The sequence below is a fragment of the Neltuma alba genome, unplaced genomic scaffold (assembly GCF_004799145.2).
Source record: "Neltuma alba isolate B1F8T4 unplaced genomic scaffold, ASM479914v2 tig00012600_pilon, whole genome shotgun sequence".
NCBI lineage: Eukaryota > Viridiplantae > Streptophyta > Magnoliopsida > Fabales > Fabaceae > Neltuma > Neltuma alba.
The window spans coordinates 29,633-44,910 of record NW_021637049.1 but is presented as its reverse complement, the minus strand read 5'-3'; the positions used below and the strand labels follow the sequence as shown (position 1 = coordinate 44,910).

The 15,278-nt window shown below is 39.1% G+C and overlaps 1 protein-coding gene and 1 pseudogene across 1 annotated transcript; both read right to left on the bottom strand.

Annotated features, from left to right (window-relative positions):
* Positions 1 to 1,793: 1,793 nt before the first annotated feature.
* On the bottom strand, positions 1,794 to 3,944 carry LOC114729068 (serine/threonine-protein kinase-like protein At1g28390; annotated as a pseudogene).
* A 6,026-nt stretch (positions 3,945 to 9,970) lies between these two features.
* LOC114729040 (uncharacterized) lies at positions 9,971 to 10,939 on the bottom strand. Its single transcript, XM_028915983.1, has 2 exons — positions 10,722 to 10,939; positions 9,971 to 10,647 (listed from the first exon to the last, which is right to left on the bottom strand). Exons 1-2 carry the CDS (start codon positions 10,820 to 10,822, stop codon positions 10,200 to 10,202), a joined length of 549 nt encoding a protein of 182 aa, XP_028771816.1. The 5' UTR covers positions 10,823 to 10,939; the 3' UTR covers positions 9,971 to 10,199.
* Between the last annotated feature and the right edge of the window lie 4,339 nt (positions 10,940 to 15,278).

Sequence of the window (15,278 nt, the reverse complement as noted above, 5' to 3'; positions counted from 1 at the left end):
TAACTATTGAAAAGTTATTTATAAATCATTACAAACAGATCCTACGACAACCACCAAGTGTTCTTGAGCTTTGTATCAGATGAATACTTGTCATTTTTTTGAGCCAGAATAATTGTCATTCTAAGATACACATGTTCCCTTGATATTCTCCAATCTCCATGTAATTGAAGAAAGCAGCTTCTAAATTAAAAATAAAATCAAACTGATCTCCATCCTTTTTTTTCCCTTCATAAAAGAAATTACTACATTCGATCTTAATTATAAAATAAGGTTTTATAATTAAGACCGGAGGTAGTATAATAATTTGGATTTTGGAAATAAACGTCCGAAAATCATGATCATACAATGTGAAGGTTGAGATGGATCCAACGATAGCAGGGATACTGGCCCAGACCCAAAAAACTCGTAACGGGCTGACCCAATGCGGTAATTTTAGCGAGCCTCGATTGCATTTATTAGGCATCAATCGGCGATACAAAAAAGGACATTTCGACTTATTAAATGCGAGGGTCCCAACTGTAGTCCTGACTGGGCTTGCTTTCTTTTGCTGCCACTTGCCACAACTTCCACACAAGTCCATCCGCATTCTTCCCATCACCTTCTCCTCTCCAGAGTGATTTCACAGGGGAAATTTACTCCATGTAACCGACATTGGTGGCATACAGTAGAGCATTAGCAACAGATAACGTTGAAAATTCTCCACCCACATGAAACTAGAAGCCGGCCCCGACCCAACCTACTCCGCTTTCACGACTACATCACACTATGAAACTTAGTTTATCTCAGACTCTCAACGCCAACCCCTTCATCCATTTAAAACCCCCTCTCCCCAAAAGGTTGCTTTCAATTTTACTATATACGGATAGCGTGGCCTTTGGTTTCACTACTTCCACATATGCAGGAACTCCTCTGTGTCTTGCCATGCAGTGTTTTAAAATCTAAGACCAAATACCAAATCTGTTAAGTGCTTGCTGACCACTGAATCCTTGATTATTAGAGTGGCATTTACTGGAAATCCCACCATCAATTCCCTTATTATTTATTTCCCCACACCTCCAAACAATCCAAAACGCATTTAATGGCCCAACAGGCCAACCATATATAACAGACTCGGAGTAATAGGCAGGAGACTTGTGATAAGTAAAAATTTACGGTTCGAAGCAGCGCTTCAGCCACAAATGTGACCAATGTGTGTTAAAAGCCCATCATAAATGCTTTCCGCTGATCGTATAGCGTACACAAAATGCTGACCAACATGTTGATCTGCATTTGTGGCTGTCCTTGTGTTGTGTCCATTGGTATTTCACTTCTCTGCTGTCACTCAATCCACACCTGCCCTCGCTGGTTGATAACCATTCAAGATTTCAATGACAAACTAGTTGTGTCTCAAAGGAAGGTGAGTCTTTTAGCCAAAAGTAAGGTCAGTTTAACAACAACGTTGTTAAAGTTGCCGCTGTGCCTATGCCTCTCGTCCGTAGCAACAAGTTGTAGACCGCGTAAATGATGGAGGAAGACAAGGTACATTACGAATATTGTCAATAAGAAACGAAAACGTTAAATCTCGGATAAAAAGTTGATGAGATAAAAATCATTCAAAAAAAGATGAAAAGGCAGACAGAAGAGCAACAAATGAAAATATGCATAAACTCCCCGGCGCTGCCATGAGTTTTCGACACTGGAGAATCCAGAGATGGAACAAACTAAATAGAAGATAAACAATGAATCGCCTGTGTAGTGTGAGAGTTAATATAGAGTCATAGAAAAACAGAACTGATTGTTGATTGTTAATATCGTTATAGAGCTCTGCCCAATTGAGGTAAAAGCCGTCGATCGTGCAAAACTCCCACGGACCTCGACTTTTTCAGCCTCATTTCCCACTTCCTCGTTACAGGCAAACCGAGTTGCCCATTCATTTTCATCTTACCCTCACAACCAACCGATTTAGACCTCACCACTTGATCATTCCCATCTTCGCTCGTCTCATGATGATCTGCAACACCCACACTCGACACCTTCCCATTCCTTTTGCTTCCCATCTTTATCACCCTCCCGACTTCTTCCCTCCTTTCATTCACTTCCCACCTACTCAACCATTCTGCTTTCCCCTTACGCCCCACCCGCCTCTTCACGCTCCTCCATATTGGCCACTCATGAATCCTCTTCCTCACCTGTTTTATACGCTCTACTACTTCTGCCATCGGTGGCCGCTCCTCCGCCTTCGACCTCACGCACCTCACCGCCAAAACCGCCAGTTGTTCTATCACCCTTGGGTCTGACGGCGTCCCTACGCGCGGGTCACGGATTGCCTCAAATTCTCCCTGATGGCGGGCTGTACTTCATGTCTATTGCGTTCCTACCGCTGATGATCTCCAGTAACAATATCCCAAAGCTGAACACATCGCTCTTCTCGCTTAGATCCCCCGGCGCGAGATAGCATGGGTCGAGATATCCTAAAGTCCCCGCCGGCAGCGTGCACTTCCCGCGAAAATCAGCTTCACTCCCCCTGAGAGCAAGGCCGAAATCGCCCAGTCTCGCGTTCCAGTCGTTGTCAATTAAAAAGTTTGAAGATTTGATGTCCCGGTGAATCACTGGCGGGTTGGAGGAGTGAAGAGTTTGAACCGCTTCTGCCACCTGCAATGCGTACCGGACACGTCGGGCCCAGCCGGGCGGATTAGGCGCCGAGTGCAAGACATCATGGAGCGAACCGTTGGGCATGTACTCGACGACAATCAATTTGTTGGCATTGGAGTCCGCGCAGAAGCCGATGAGGTTGACGATGCGGCGAGAGCTTTGGACTCTGGAGAGAATATCGATCTCGTTATCTGTGGGGCTGGTACACTTGGTACAGCCAGTACACTTGGGGCTGTGATTAAGAAGGCTTGTGGCGGATGGTTTTTTGAACTTTGATGTTTTGACGGCGACGATGAGCTCGCCGTCGTCGAGGGTTGCTCTGTAGACGCTGCTGTGGCTGCCTTTGCCCAGGACGCTGTCTGCTGAGAACCCATTGGTGGCTGCCACCAGATCCAAATACTCAAACTTTCTGATCTCCGGCAGCTTCCTATTCTTCTTATAATTTCTTGCTTTTGGGACTGCGTTTACGTTCCAGCAGAGTGGATCGCATTGGCAGGTGGCGATTGCAGACTTTGCATTGCAAGAAAGATAACCCATGATTTTTAATTGGGATTGAGAAAGTAAGGTGGCGTACGACGAGAAATGAATGAGAGGGAAAATAAGATTGAAAGGAAATTATAGATGAGTGTGGGGAGGAGGGAGGAGGTAGTGGTGGGAAACAGAGAGCCGCAATAGCCATAACTGTGGAGAAAAGGAGGGAGCTGTTGTGTTTAAACTTTAAAGTCGCCTATGATGATGAGATTTTCAGCCTTGGCGTAATGCAATCAATGCTTTTTTTTTTTAAAAAAAAAAAAAGAGAAATTCCGTCCACATAATGCATACCATCAATCTTTTCTTTTTTAAGATGTTCTGCAGCTGAGCACCCGATGCCTAAATCTTCACCTGAAGTAGAAGTGGCCAGAGTGGGTCCAGCAGTTTGGACTGTTTCTATCCTTGCAATCCCTTGTTGGCTTAGCAAGGAATGGATATTTACAGGAAGGAATTATGGTTGTTGCTTTCCTTCTTTCTTGTAATACCATTCATTTGATGTCAGTCCCAACAAGCTTGTGTCATCATGTAATGAAATTAGTCAAATCCCTATTTCCTTTATTCTCTTTTACGTGGCAATATGGTCGGGACACTTGCTTGAAATGACCGGCTTTAAAAATAAAGTCAGTAAACAAATATAGCAATTACCGGATACCCACCACCCCTGATCTGCCCAAGTCGTGATTTTCAGATGGAAAGAAAATGATGCAAAAAGGGAGTCCCAGTCGAGAGGCAGCCTCACTCTGTTATTGCAAATGATTAGCAGTATGTAGGGACGTATCTTAATCAATCGAATTATCTTCTTCTCCTGCATGGGTAAAGGCTTACATCACTATATATATTACAACTCAATACGACAAACTCCGATAATTATGGCAACCTAGCTCAGCCCGTCATGGTGTTCCTTTTTTTCCCCCCTTGTCCTTCATGATGGATATAAGATGTTTTGGACAGAAAATGAATTGGGCATCGAAGATAGGTTCAATCGAATAAAAAAGGGCGCGAGTCCTTTATGATTTACTATTTAGCTCGCATCTCGACACAGGAAAACTGCAATATAAGGAATCTCAAAAGCCACTTTGATTCTGTCAGGGATGAGGTTACATTCTGAGACTACTTGTGTTTCTGACACGCCCCACAAACACGTTGTGTGCCAGCAATCGATATAATTAGCTCGTTTTGAGACAAAAATAAACCGTATTATTTGATTTTCTACACGATATGTTGATTTATGGTCACCTAGAACAGTTCCGATTGGCACTTCGGCTAGCCTTGGGTTGGAAAAAATGAGATTATATTGATCAGAGGCATGCAGCAACATGTGTTATGCATGTGGCGAATTTGATTGTGTGAACTGAAGGGCAGAGTAAGATCAAATTTGTTGACCAGAGGTTTGGTGAACCCATAATTCCATTCAACCAACCTGCCATGTGTAAACTCCAACATTATTTTAATTCTATCATATCTCCTTGTGGGGCCCTGTATATATAAATATTGGAGTATCAATCACCGCGTCTGATCTACAACGCCAAATCTGGCTCTTGAGCTCGCTCGTACATACCCGCGTTGCCGACCACCATAGTCTATATATAATCGTCCAGTTAATCAACTAATCGAGGGGGAACCCTATTGTTTTTTACCTCACGTGTTTGTTATTTATGCATTTATTCATTCCTTAGGAGGGTAATAGAAAATGAAAACACACGCCATTTCACCAGCTTCACCGCCCCCTATTACGTACAGCTCGGGAAAGATCCATTTTCACATTAGCCTCCTTCTGATCAAAGCATGCTTACTACAGCATCCAATGGGTCATTTTTCGACTGCGCAAGTATGTCACTCTTGGCTTTTCCTCCAGGCCTCATCACCATGTGTGTGTGTGTGTGAGATCAGCCACGTGGAATCGCCTCCAAAGTTGGCGCTTTCATGATTTGGAATTCATGACATAATGGTAATCATAATTTTTTTTTTTCCCGGCGGAAGTAGGTAAAAGCGGTGTGAAGGGGTTAGTTCAACTTCAGGGGATCAATCAGATTGATTAAACACACCATGATTAAACACACCAAACTGCTTACGCTATGTTTGGTACGGGATTTTCGGAGGGGAGGGGAGGGAAGTTGCTCCCTTCCCCTTGTTTGGCTGGTATAATTTTTTAGGAGGGGGAGGGGAGCCTTGTTTGGTTAAGATGTTTTTTAAAGAGGGGAGGGGTTCTTCTCCCCTTCCATTCCCTTCTAGCCTCCCCTCTAAAAGTGGGGTTTTTTGGAGGGGAGGTGAGAGATGATATTTTAATTCCTTATATGCTCTTTCGATTTGTTAACCTCTAATCAATCATAAACATTTCTACATAAGAGAGTTCTTTTGAGCATCTAATAAGAGGTTATTAAGATAATTATCTCCAAAATTAGTGAGCATTTGTAAACTTTTTTTCTCTTCTTCTAATTCTAAGAGGCCGTTGGTATTTTCTTTCACCTTCAAGGTCTTTTCTCTGATTGAAATCTATCACTTGTGACTTTTTGTCTTGATATTCTATAAGTGTGTGACTATATCTTGTAAATCAAAATTAGTGAATTGTATTATATATATAGTTATATCTTAACAAAATAAAAAGTGAGAAAATTCATTTAAATTTTATGAGGCTAAAATAGTCAATTTTTTATTAGAACAAAATAAGGTATTATTAAAATTACTCGCTCCCCTCCCCTCTAATCAATCCAAACAGGAGATCATTAAAATCCCTCCCTCCCCTCCCCTTCCCTCCGTCGAACCAAACATAGCGTTAGATTACATTATGAAACCTCATCGGGTTGGGGCTGCTTTTATGACCGTGTCGTGTATAGCTTCCCATTAATTAGCTCGCAATGGCATTTACTCAGAACAGTTAGCATGTTGAAAATATTACTCCAGATGATGAATAAACGGAATAGTAATTTGAATTTACAAACTCGTCGCAACCGTTGACTTATGCCTCAACAACCTCCCACATTGTCAAACATTACCAAACAAAACGAAGAAATTCTTCAGAGAAGTTTTTTCCGAAACAAAAGGGGTAACTGATAAATCATCATCTCAAAACCTTCTTTTTTGCAGCATTCTGTCGGGGGACCGTTGAGGGGAGGCTTCTTCCGTCATGACGATTCACGAGTCACGTAATCTCGCTAAAATCATTTTGGGCTTGTAACTCACATCTGACCCAGGCCCGTATTTAAAATGGCGCAGGCGCAGGCCGCCCCTGCTTTAGCCTTTAGGTCATCTGTCCATAAACCTGCACTAAAATTAGGAATCTTTAACTTTATCCAACCACGCACAACTCGAATGGTGTTTTAACACGGATCTTAATAATTGAGAATGAAGATAAACACACAATAGCAAGTCCAAATGTGGGATCTGCATATCACACGTACAGCCCTTCTTTTTGTATGTATCTTCTTATCTCTTGATATAAAATCACTTCAGAAGAATCCCTGCGATGGCTGGTAATAATATTAACTCTCTCTCTCTCTCTTCTTTTTAAATTTCCTAAGTGACGTTGACGGTTAAAGAGTATGTTTGGATTGACGTTGGGCAAAACTGACTTCTAGTCCAACTGACTTTTATAACTGAAGATAGAGTAAAAGTCAGTCAGTATAATGCGATTTGTGTTTGGATAAGTGCTTATAAAAAGTCAGTTGAAAAAGTTGAAAGTTGTTTGGATGATTAATAGAAAAGTTAATTTAGTTGAAAATGACTGAAAAGGGCATGAAACTTTATTGAATAGTAGTGTTTGAAATGTATGTTTTTAATGTGATAATAATTTGAAAAAAATATGTAAAATTATTATGAAAATATATTTTATTTGTGAGATTATAAAATAAAAATATTTGTTACGGAGAAAAATTTGAAAACACATTGTAAATAATTAATTAAATATACATGATGGACAAACATGAATATAAATTAAAATTCATTTGGTCTCTAATTAAAGTAAATGAAATCAGATAACTAATTAGATCATAAGCTTTACACAATTTTCCCATAAATCAATTAGAAAAGTTGATCCATATTGCGTTGGATAAGTCAGTTAGAAAAGTTACTTTTTTCCATAAGTCAGTTAGAAAAGAAGCCCCATCCAAACAATCTTCTAAACCACAATAAGTCACTAACCTCAGTTTCACGCTTCCCCAGGCATTTTTGGCTTCTCCAATTGCAATCTAAACATAGCCTAAGGATATGTTTGAATTGGTGTTGGGCAAAACTGACTTCTAATCCAACTGACTTTTGTAACTGAAGTCAGAATAAAAGTCAGTTAGTGTAATGCAATTTATGTTTGGATAGATGCTTTTAAAAAATCAGTTGAAAAAGTCAAAAGTTGTTTGGATGATTAATAGCAAAGTTAGTTTAGTTGTAAAATGACTGAAAAGGATATGGAGTAGTGTTTGAAATTTTATATTTTTTAATGTGGTAATAATTTAAAGAAACACGTAAAATTATTATGATAAAATATAAATAGTTTATTTGTAAAATTATAAAATAAAAAATATTTGTTATGGAGAAAAATTTGAAAATATATTGTAGATAATTAATTAAATATACATAATGAACAAACATGAATATAAATTAAAATTTATTTGGTCTCTAATTAAAGTAAATAGAATAACATAACTACTTAGATCATAAGCTTTGTACAATTTTTCCATAAGTCAGTTAGAAAAGTTGATTCAGATTGTGTTGGATAAGTCAGTTAGAAAAGTTACTTTTTTTCATAAGTCAATTAGAAACGAAACTCAATCCAAACAATCTTCTGAGCTGCAATAAGCCACAAACCTCAGTTTCACGCTTTTCCGTGTGTTTTTGGCATTCCAAACGGTAATCCAAACAAACCCTAAGTGTTTTGCCAAATGTAAGTGGAGTGCAACACTGCAAAAATTACACTCTACGTTTTATTAAATTTTCTGGGCAATACAAGCTACTAACGAAACATCAATGCAGGCGTTCTAAAAATGCGCCTCTAAGCATCCAGGGTTATCATGAATGCATAGGCAATAAAAATAAGGACCTAAAATAACTCCAGCCATGGATGAGCTTTGATCAATCATGTCATTGCAAGTAGATATATATATAATACGTTAATTTGTATAATCATCTCAATACCATGTATAATTATTGGTTATTGCTTTGGTTTTTATTGAATGACCCTGCTTAGAACTGCAATAATCTTGACAAATCTAAACGCAATCTAATATATAGATTCTGAGTAACTGTGCTGGAAAAAAATCTAGCCAGACTTATTTCACTACAAATAAAACACAATTTAACAAGTCAAGCTATATGTATGTGCGCGCGCGCGCTCATATACATATAAAATTTCAAACTTTTTGGTATGAACCTGTGGTGCAGGATTAGGTTGGTTGTCACTCTTACCGCGCATTATATTTGTCTATATATTTAATTAGATTAGGAGCAGGAATCTGGTTTATTCTGCTCCATTTGAAATTCACAGTTAGATCCAAAGGATTTTTAAACGAGGGAGCGCTTCTTCTGTACTTTTGAGCTAGTTTCAGTTTCACTGTAACTTTTTGCAATCATAAACTTTTAGTTTCCTCGCACCCAAAAAAGAAAACACTTTTAGTTTCTTTTTGGGTTTTAAAAAATTAGCTTTCCGTTGGAAAGAGAAAAAACTAAATTGATCACTACTGGATCTGCCAACCTGAATATCATCGAAGGGGCTGCAATGTTGTCATTTAGCAGCCACCTTCCAAGAACATGAATGTTGTTGAGCACAAATGAAAATATTAATAAACCTTATCATGATTATGTCCTCAAGAGAATGACTTGTTAATTATGTGGAAAGAAGGATGCTGCAGCAGCGCTGGGATGACTTTAATTTGCCAGAGAAGAATACCCAATACTGTCTCACCGGTCCCATGTTCCCCCAATTATGGGGACCCTCTTCATTCCCCTTTCTTAATCCTTTTTTAATCACCAAAAGTATGCGCCTGCCTTCTTAATTAATTAACGTGCCCTCTTCTATTTCTTACTATGTTCCAACTTGGCATAACGGTCTAATTGGTCCAAAATCTTATTGACCCAATTTCCAAAAAGCAAAAATCCCTAAAACAAGGAGGTGCTCCGAGCAAATCATGACGTGTTCGTGTGGTTCTCGTTTAGCCTAAGTTCCCATTAAACACTTTACCGAGTCATCTTATTGTAAAGAATCATTCTCTCTGTTTTTTTTTTTTCTTTTCTCAGTTAGCTCCAAAATGACCACTAGGAATCCGAGAATGCAAGGCTCAATCTTAATTCGTAGAGGCAAGAAATCAAAGCCAATATGGTGTCTCCCCCGATCCCGAAAAGAGGCATCTCATACGTGTGGCTCAAAACTTTAACGTCTATCTCTAGCAGTTGACCCTCCCTGCGATTGACTCTCTCCGTCAATATCTGGAAGCCCCACCCGAAAGCAAGTGCAGAAGAAGAAATTGCCTAGAAATTTCTACTCAGATCTCGAATCGCTCTCCCATCCCCTTCGGAGTTTGGACTCATTTGGCACGCAAATAAAGACGCTTTGCGTATCATAGTCATCGTAGAAACTCATGTCTTAGCCATCAATTATGGCCTCTCATTGGATGGAGGTATCGCGCTTAACTCCTATCCGCCTCGCTGCTCACAGGATGATACTTATCCTGTATGACATATCACTGCCACTCGCAAACAAACTCACCTCCATCATTTGAGTTTGATCCAGATTCATAACCCGTTAAAACTGCATTTGTTAAGGATCCAGTTGGCAGATTAAATCCTATATAGTTTCTCTTGCGAATTACAGCCACACCGAAAGTGGAATGGACAGGTCATTCATGGTCTGGTAAAAATTGACGAGTCAAAACAGAAACATTACATTGATCGATCGTCCCGTTTCCCTTCGCCTGTGTGTTTTGTAATCTATACATTGTGCCTGGACTAGGAGTTTCAAGGAAAAACCCAGAAGAAACAAAAAAGCATTGACCTTGTTTTTAAGACTCCATCGTCTCTTGCTGAAAACTCTCTAATTTTAAAAACTGGTTTATTCAACTAGAAACTTCATCCAAAAGCTTGTACCTTCTCACCTTGTTCCTGAAGACCTGCCTCGTGACGATCCTGCTTGTGTTGGGTATATCCTCAGACTTGGTTCTCCTCAGCCTTTCCTCTAAACCGCCGTTTGTCACGATCCTCTTCCGCGTCGATACCACCACCGATGGAGACGACGACGGTGATCTCGCCTCCGGCGACCTCCGTTTCTGGATGCCTTTATTCTTCGCATGGACCTCACCCTTCTTACCACCAATCTTGTGTGAATTTACGTTGCTGTTCTTGATCCTCCTGTTCTTGCCGTCATCACCCGCGCTCCCATTATTTCTAAAGGATGAAGAGGAATTCGAAGAATTGAGTGACTTTTCTTTAACATCATCCTTCTGGGCCAAACACCAATTGCAAGTTCCATTGGCGTCTACTTTCGGGTAAAGGTTACTGCAGTATCTGCAAAATTGATAATAAAAGTGAGCAAAAGAGCGTCGAATTCGTGGAAAACACGTATAATCGATGAGACATACCTGTGCTGAGATCTGAATTGGCAGACTTTGCACTGAAAAAGCTCCTCATAGAAGCCGCAATCGCCACACATACAACACTCAGGCTTGGGTTTGGTGGTCATGTCTGTTCTTCATTGAAAGAGAGACGATGGAGCAGGCAAGAACCTCACCGAGAATACCCAATTCGCATCGGTAACTATATAAATAAAAAGTGGGGGGGGGGGTTTGAGTTCCCGGGTCGTCGTGTTTGTGAAGTTGCTCATATACGTAATGCGATGGCAATTTCGTGTTGCTGTGGGAAAACCAGTTAATTAATATTTATGGAGGCTGTTAGGGGTAAGGCAAGTAAGACAGGGACGTTGATTCTTCTCAAGTCACCTTCTTTTGTTAATTATTAATAGTAATATGAATTCACGAATAGCTCTAAGTCGTCCCATTTTATATATCCCAAATTTCAAAAGACGGGGTCATGGTCATCGGGTCTTGGCCGCAAGCGGGGTCAAGTCGTTGGATCCAAATAAGAGAATTGTGAATGAAGATTTCAAATGGCCAGACCCAAACCAAAAAAAAAAAAAAAGATTTCAACCACCATCCTATGCAATTCCATTTTCAGGAAAATTGGAATTTCCTTGGTTTTAGCCTCGTCCCATGGTCCATAATGACGAATATTGGGAAGGGCGGTACAAGAAATGCCGAAATATAGCTAAGTTACATTTTTATTGCAATGCTTTTGCTTGTCAGTCCCACCTTTTGTAGCGAGCGAAGATCATAACAACCATCACCCATTATTCATGGAAATTCATAATTAATTGATTCTTATCTGTTTCTGGGGCATCAAATCAAAGACCGCGATATCTTACCAAATAGAAAGCAGTAGGTTTTAAACAGATTCTTAAACATGTGATGTGAGTATGCAAGGCTCATTTTAAACCGCAACGTGGCTCATAATGATTGATTTGGCCACAACCACCATACTCATGCCAAAGTATTCAAGACTAAGACTGAGACATCCTTCCCTCCATTATATCTGCTTCGATGTTCGTAGCCGTAGGGTCCATCTCCATCTCCATTATCCACAGCGTAGCCGGGCCAACACCCACGCGTTTGCCTCCATCAGTTACGATGTTCTTGGTTCTGCCTCACCAACACACGGGTGATAGTTGCCAAAAAAAAAAAAAAAAGAAGCCAGGAAACGCTTCTTCTGATTCTGCATTACTTTGTGTTGACTTGTTAATAATATGGGAATTTCTTGGGTGATGAGCTCTAGGTAGGCCTAAAACTGTGATCAAACATGTTGAAGCTAGGCTTGCTTGGCGTTGTGGAATTGACATAACGCACAAGCCTCCTTCATCTCAATTCTTCACTTTAGCACAACTGCTCTAGCAAGAAGTCCCGAACAAAGCGATGCTAATTATTTATAAACAGAACATGGTCTCCCTCCCCACTTTAAGGCTTTTCTCGTACAGGTCCAAAAATGAGGACCCTCTTGTTAATTACCATAAAATTGGAATAGCTTTGGAAGCAACTGTTGTTCAACAGGCCATTTGGATTGAATGGATATATTTGACAGGTAATTAGTTGTCAAGTATAGATGAACCATGAAAAGAAAAAGTCGTCCCCCTACTCATAAATATCATACGTCTGTATCAGCTATTGTTTGATATTGCGCGTGCGTGTGTGAATATTTCTAATTTTTTCCTCTGATCTTATCACATTCTTCCTCATATTTTACGTTTATTTTGTTTTGATATTTCTCAAGATAAAACATCTGTTGTCCCATTTGAAGAGAAGGCCGCATCTAAAATGCAAGTTTTGGTCAAGAGATTCAAATCGATAATATAAATCATTCAAATATCAAGTAGAGCCATGAAGGCCTTCCAGTTTATCTTTTGGCACGTTAGAGATATTGCATTTTGAAATGTTTACTAGCCTTGTTTTGTTATAAAAGAAGAAGAGTTAAACAGTAGAAGCGAAACATAGCCTTGTTTAATTTCGTGTTTTAGGAACCCGAGGATGAAAAGATATCCTGGATAATATGTCTTTGATGAACTATTATGAGGAACAAGAAAATAGATGTTCTTAAAAAATTTTAGAAAGTCATATGTTTTTTTTTTATTCTAACAAAACAGGAAAAGAAGTGAGGGACAAGTCTTTTCGTTAATGGCAGATTTGTATATATTTAAAATGAATTTTTTTTTACCTTGATATTTAAAACGAAGTTTGACTCTAACCATATCCTTTTTAATTTGTTCGTGTTTTAGAACAATAACGTTTCATATTTTTTTTAATTTTTAAAACTTATTCCGAAAAATAATTATGCAAAACTATTTTTAAAATACAGAAACACAAAACAGAATAAAACAGCCCCTAATCACTCGAAACTCAATCATATATTAGTCAAATCTGGAGAGGCAGCTCAATTTAGTTCTGGACCAGTTGGCCTGTTAAACATGCGCCCAACTAGTGGTTCCACGGCAAATTAATTCGGCCCAGTTGAAATCAGACTACGTTTCATTACAAGACATGCTAATGGAGTTGCTGACGCTCCAGCCGAAAAAAAAGGATATCCGCATCTTCTTACTTTGATGAATGCCCGATGGATCTCAGGAATCTGGTGAACAAGAAATCTTTTGTTTAGTCTTTTTTTGTTCTGGTTTCTTTTGTACCAAAAAAAAAATTTCGGCCCAATTCACCCTATTCCATTTTTTTTTGTTAGACACAGATTTTTTTTATTAAAGACAATCATAGTCGAAATATTATCTGAGTACTAAATATAAGTACTTCTTCTAGTGGAGATTCAAACTCTAGTTCATCACACGGAAGACTGGCTTATTCCGCTAGATCTAACCCTCTTCGATACTTTTTGCATTGCTCCATTTAAAAAAAGCCGAAAACGACAAATGTGTGGAAGTCCATAGGTGAACAACATACGGAGGGCCGGGAAAGCTCTGCATTCATTTCATAATGAGGTAGTGAATAGTGATGCAGCATGCGGGGAAACAGCAGTTCATAACGAGGTTGAATGCAGGAAGAAAGAACGACAATGAGATCAGAGACAAACACTACTGGGTTTTTGCCTGTTACATTCACAAGGAAATTGTGCTAAACGAGCTTGGGCTTTCACAATCACATTTGATTACAAGTCGAAACGAAGGAGGCCCCTTTGGCACGTCGTGCATTCGATAGACGGTTCCACAGAAACAAAAACAGGGGTCTCCTCTATTAATCCACATAACTCCATGTTTTTATTCTACTTTGTTACTTTTACAGGAAAAACATCGCTTGTTGGTTCCTTTTAGCAGCATTTCCCTGAACAAAGTAGGACAGAATGGAGGGACATACGTTAGGATTACAGATACTACTTAGCCAGAGCCTTCCTTTTTCTATATGCATGCACGAAGGATCATTTAAGTTGTGCATAAGATGAAGAAAAGAACTGGTAATGAATTAAACTCCGATCAGGTACTACGAAGATTCTGCGCAAATGATTTCCTCTGGAGCAGTGTTTGGATTGTTGGTGATCCAATCATAAAGCTGAATGGAGGGCTATTCGATTCCCAATTCACAGAACACTGAGGAATGGAGACGGCAGGTACAATTTAATAGCACGCGAAGGGTGAGTGAGAAAAAGGAAATGAGATGGCTATAAATATAAAGATATCGAGGACCACATGTTTCAGAAAAGTGAGTATGTTGAAGATGAGTAAAAGGAAGTATCTTTAACTCCTACCGGTTCCTGCGCACCGTGTGACCAGTCAGATGAACAATTTAATTGACAAAACCTATCATCCAATTCAAGGAGCCCCAAAATCTTTTCCGCCAAGACCAGAGAAATAGAATATGCGCATTTTATTTATTTATTTTATAATCACACATGTCTTTAAGGCAATCCCATTCTATTTAAGGTACTATCTTTTTAATAAAACTTTATTTGTAAACTACAAATAAGATATTATAAATAGGATCGCAGGTAGTATCGTCGATGTGGACACATTTTGTAGTAAGATTCAAATCTTGACCCATCACATGAAAAATTAGTCTCTTTTACTAAATTCAATCTACTAATATGTTCTTGTTTTTTATTCTTTTTTGTTTTCAATGAAGTACGTAGAGCACCTTCTGATAAGGTCAAAAAATGACAATGAAATTCTAAAATATAACCTATTTTAGTGAAATTTCATATCCCTTTACATTTTTTCATTTGATTTACCTCGTCCGTTCAAAAGAATTTACCCCTTATAAATTAAACAAAGGATTTCTAAATAAAAATAAAATAATTACAAAACTCTGCCTTGGAAAAAACAGAACTTTTCCTTCCCTCTAAGCCGGATCCGGTACCATGATCATGAACCGCGGGCCCATAGAAAAGAGGTTCTGGACTGTTTTCTAAAAGAAAACTACTGCACCAACCGTAGCTACCCAAATGATTAAAGATCAAGCGGAGAAACTCGCGTCATTCGTGGATTTATGATAAAAACAACAGTGATAGCTAAAAGCCGGGAACACAGGGATCGTTGTTCTCGATTTAAAAAGGGGAATTTATTATATTTCTTATTATTAAATAAAAAATAACCGCGG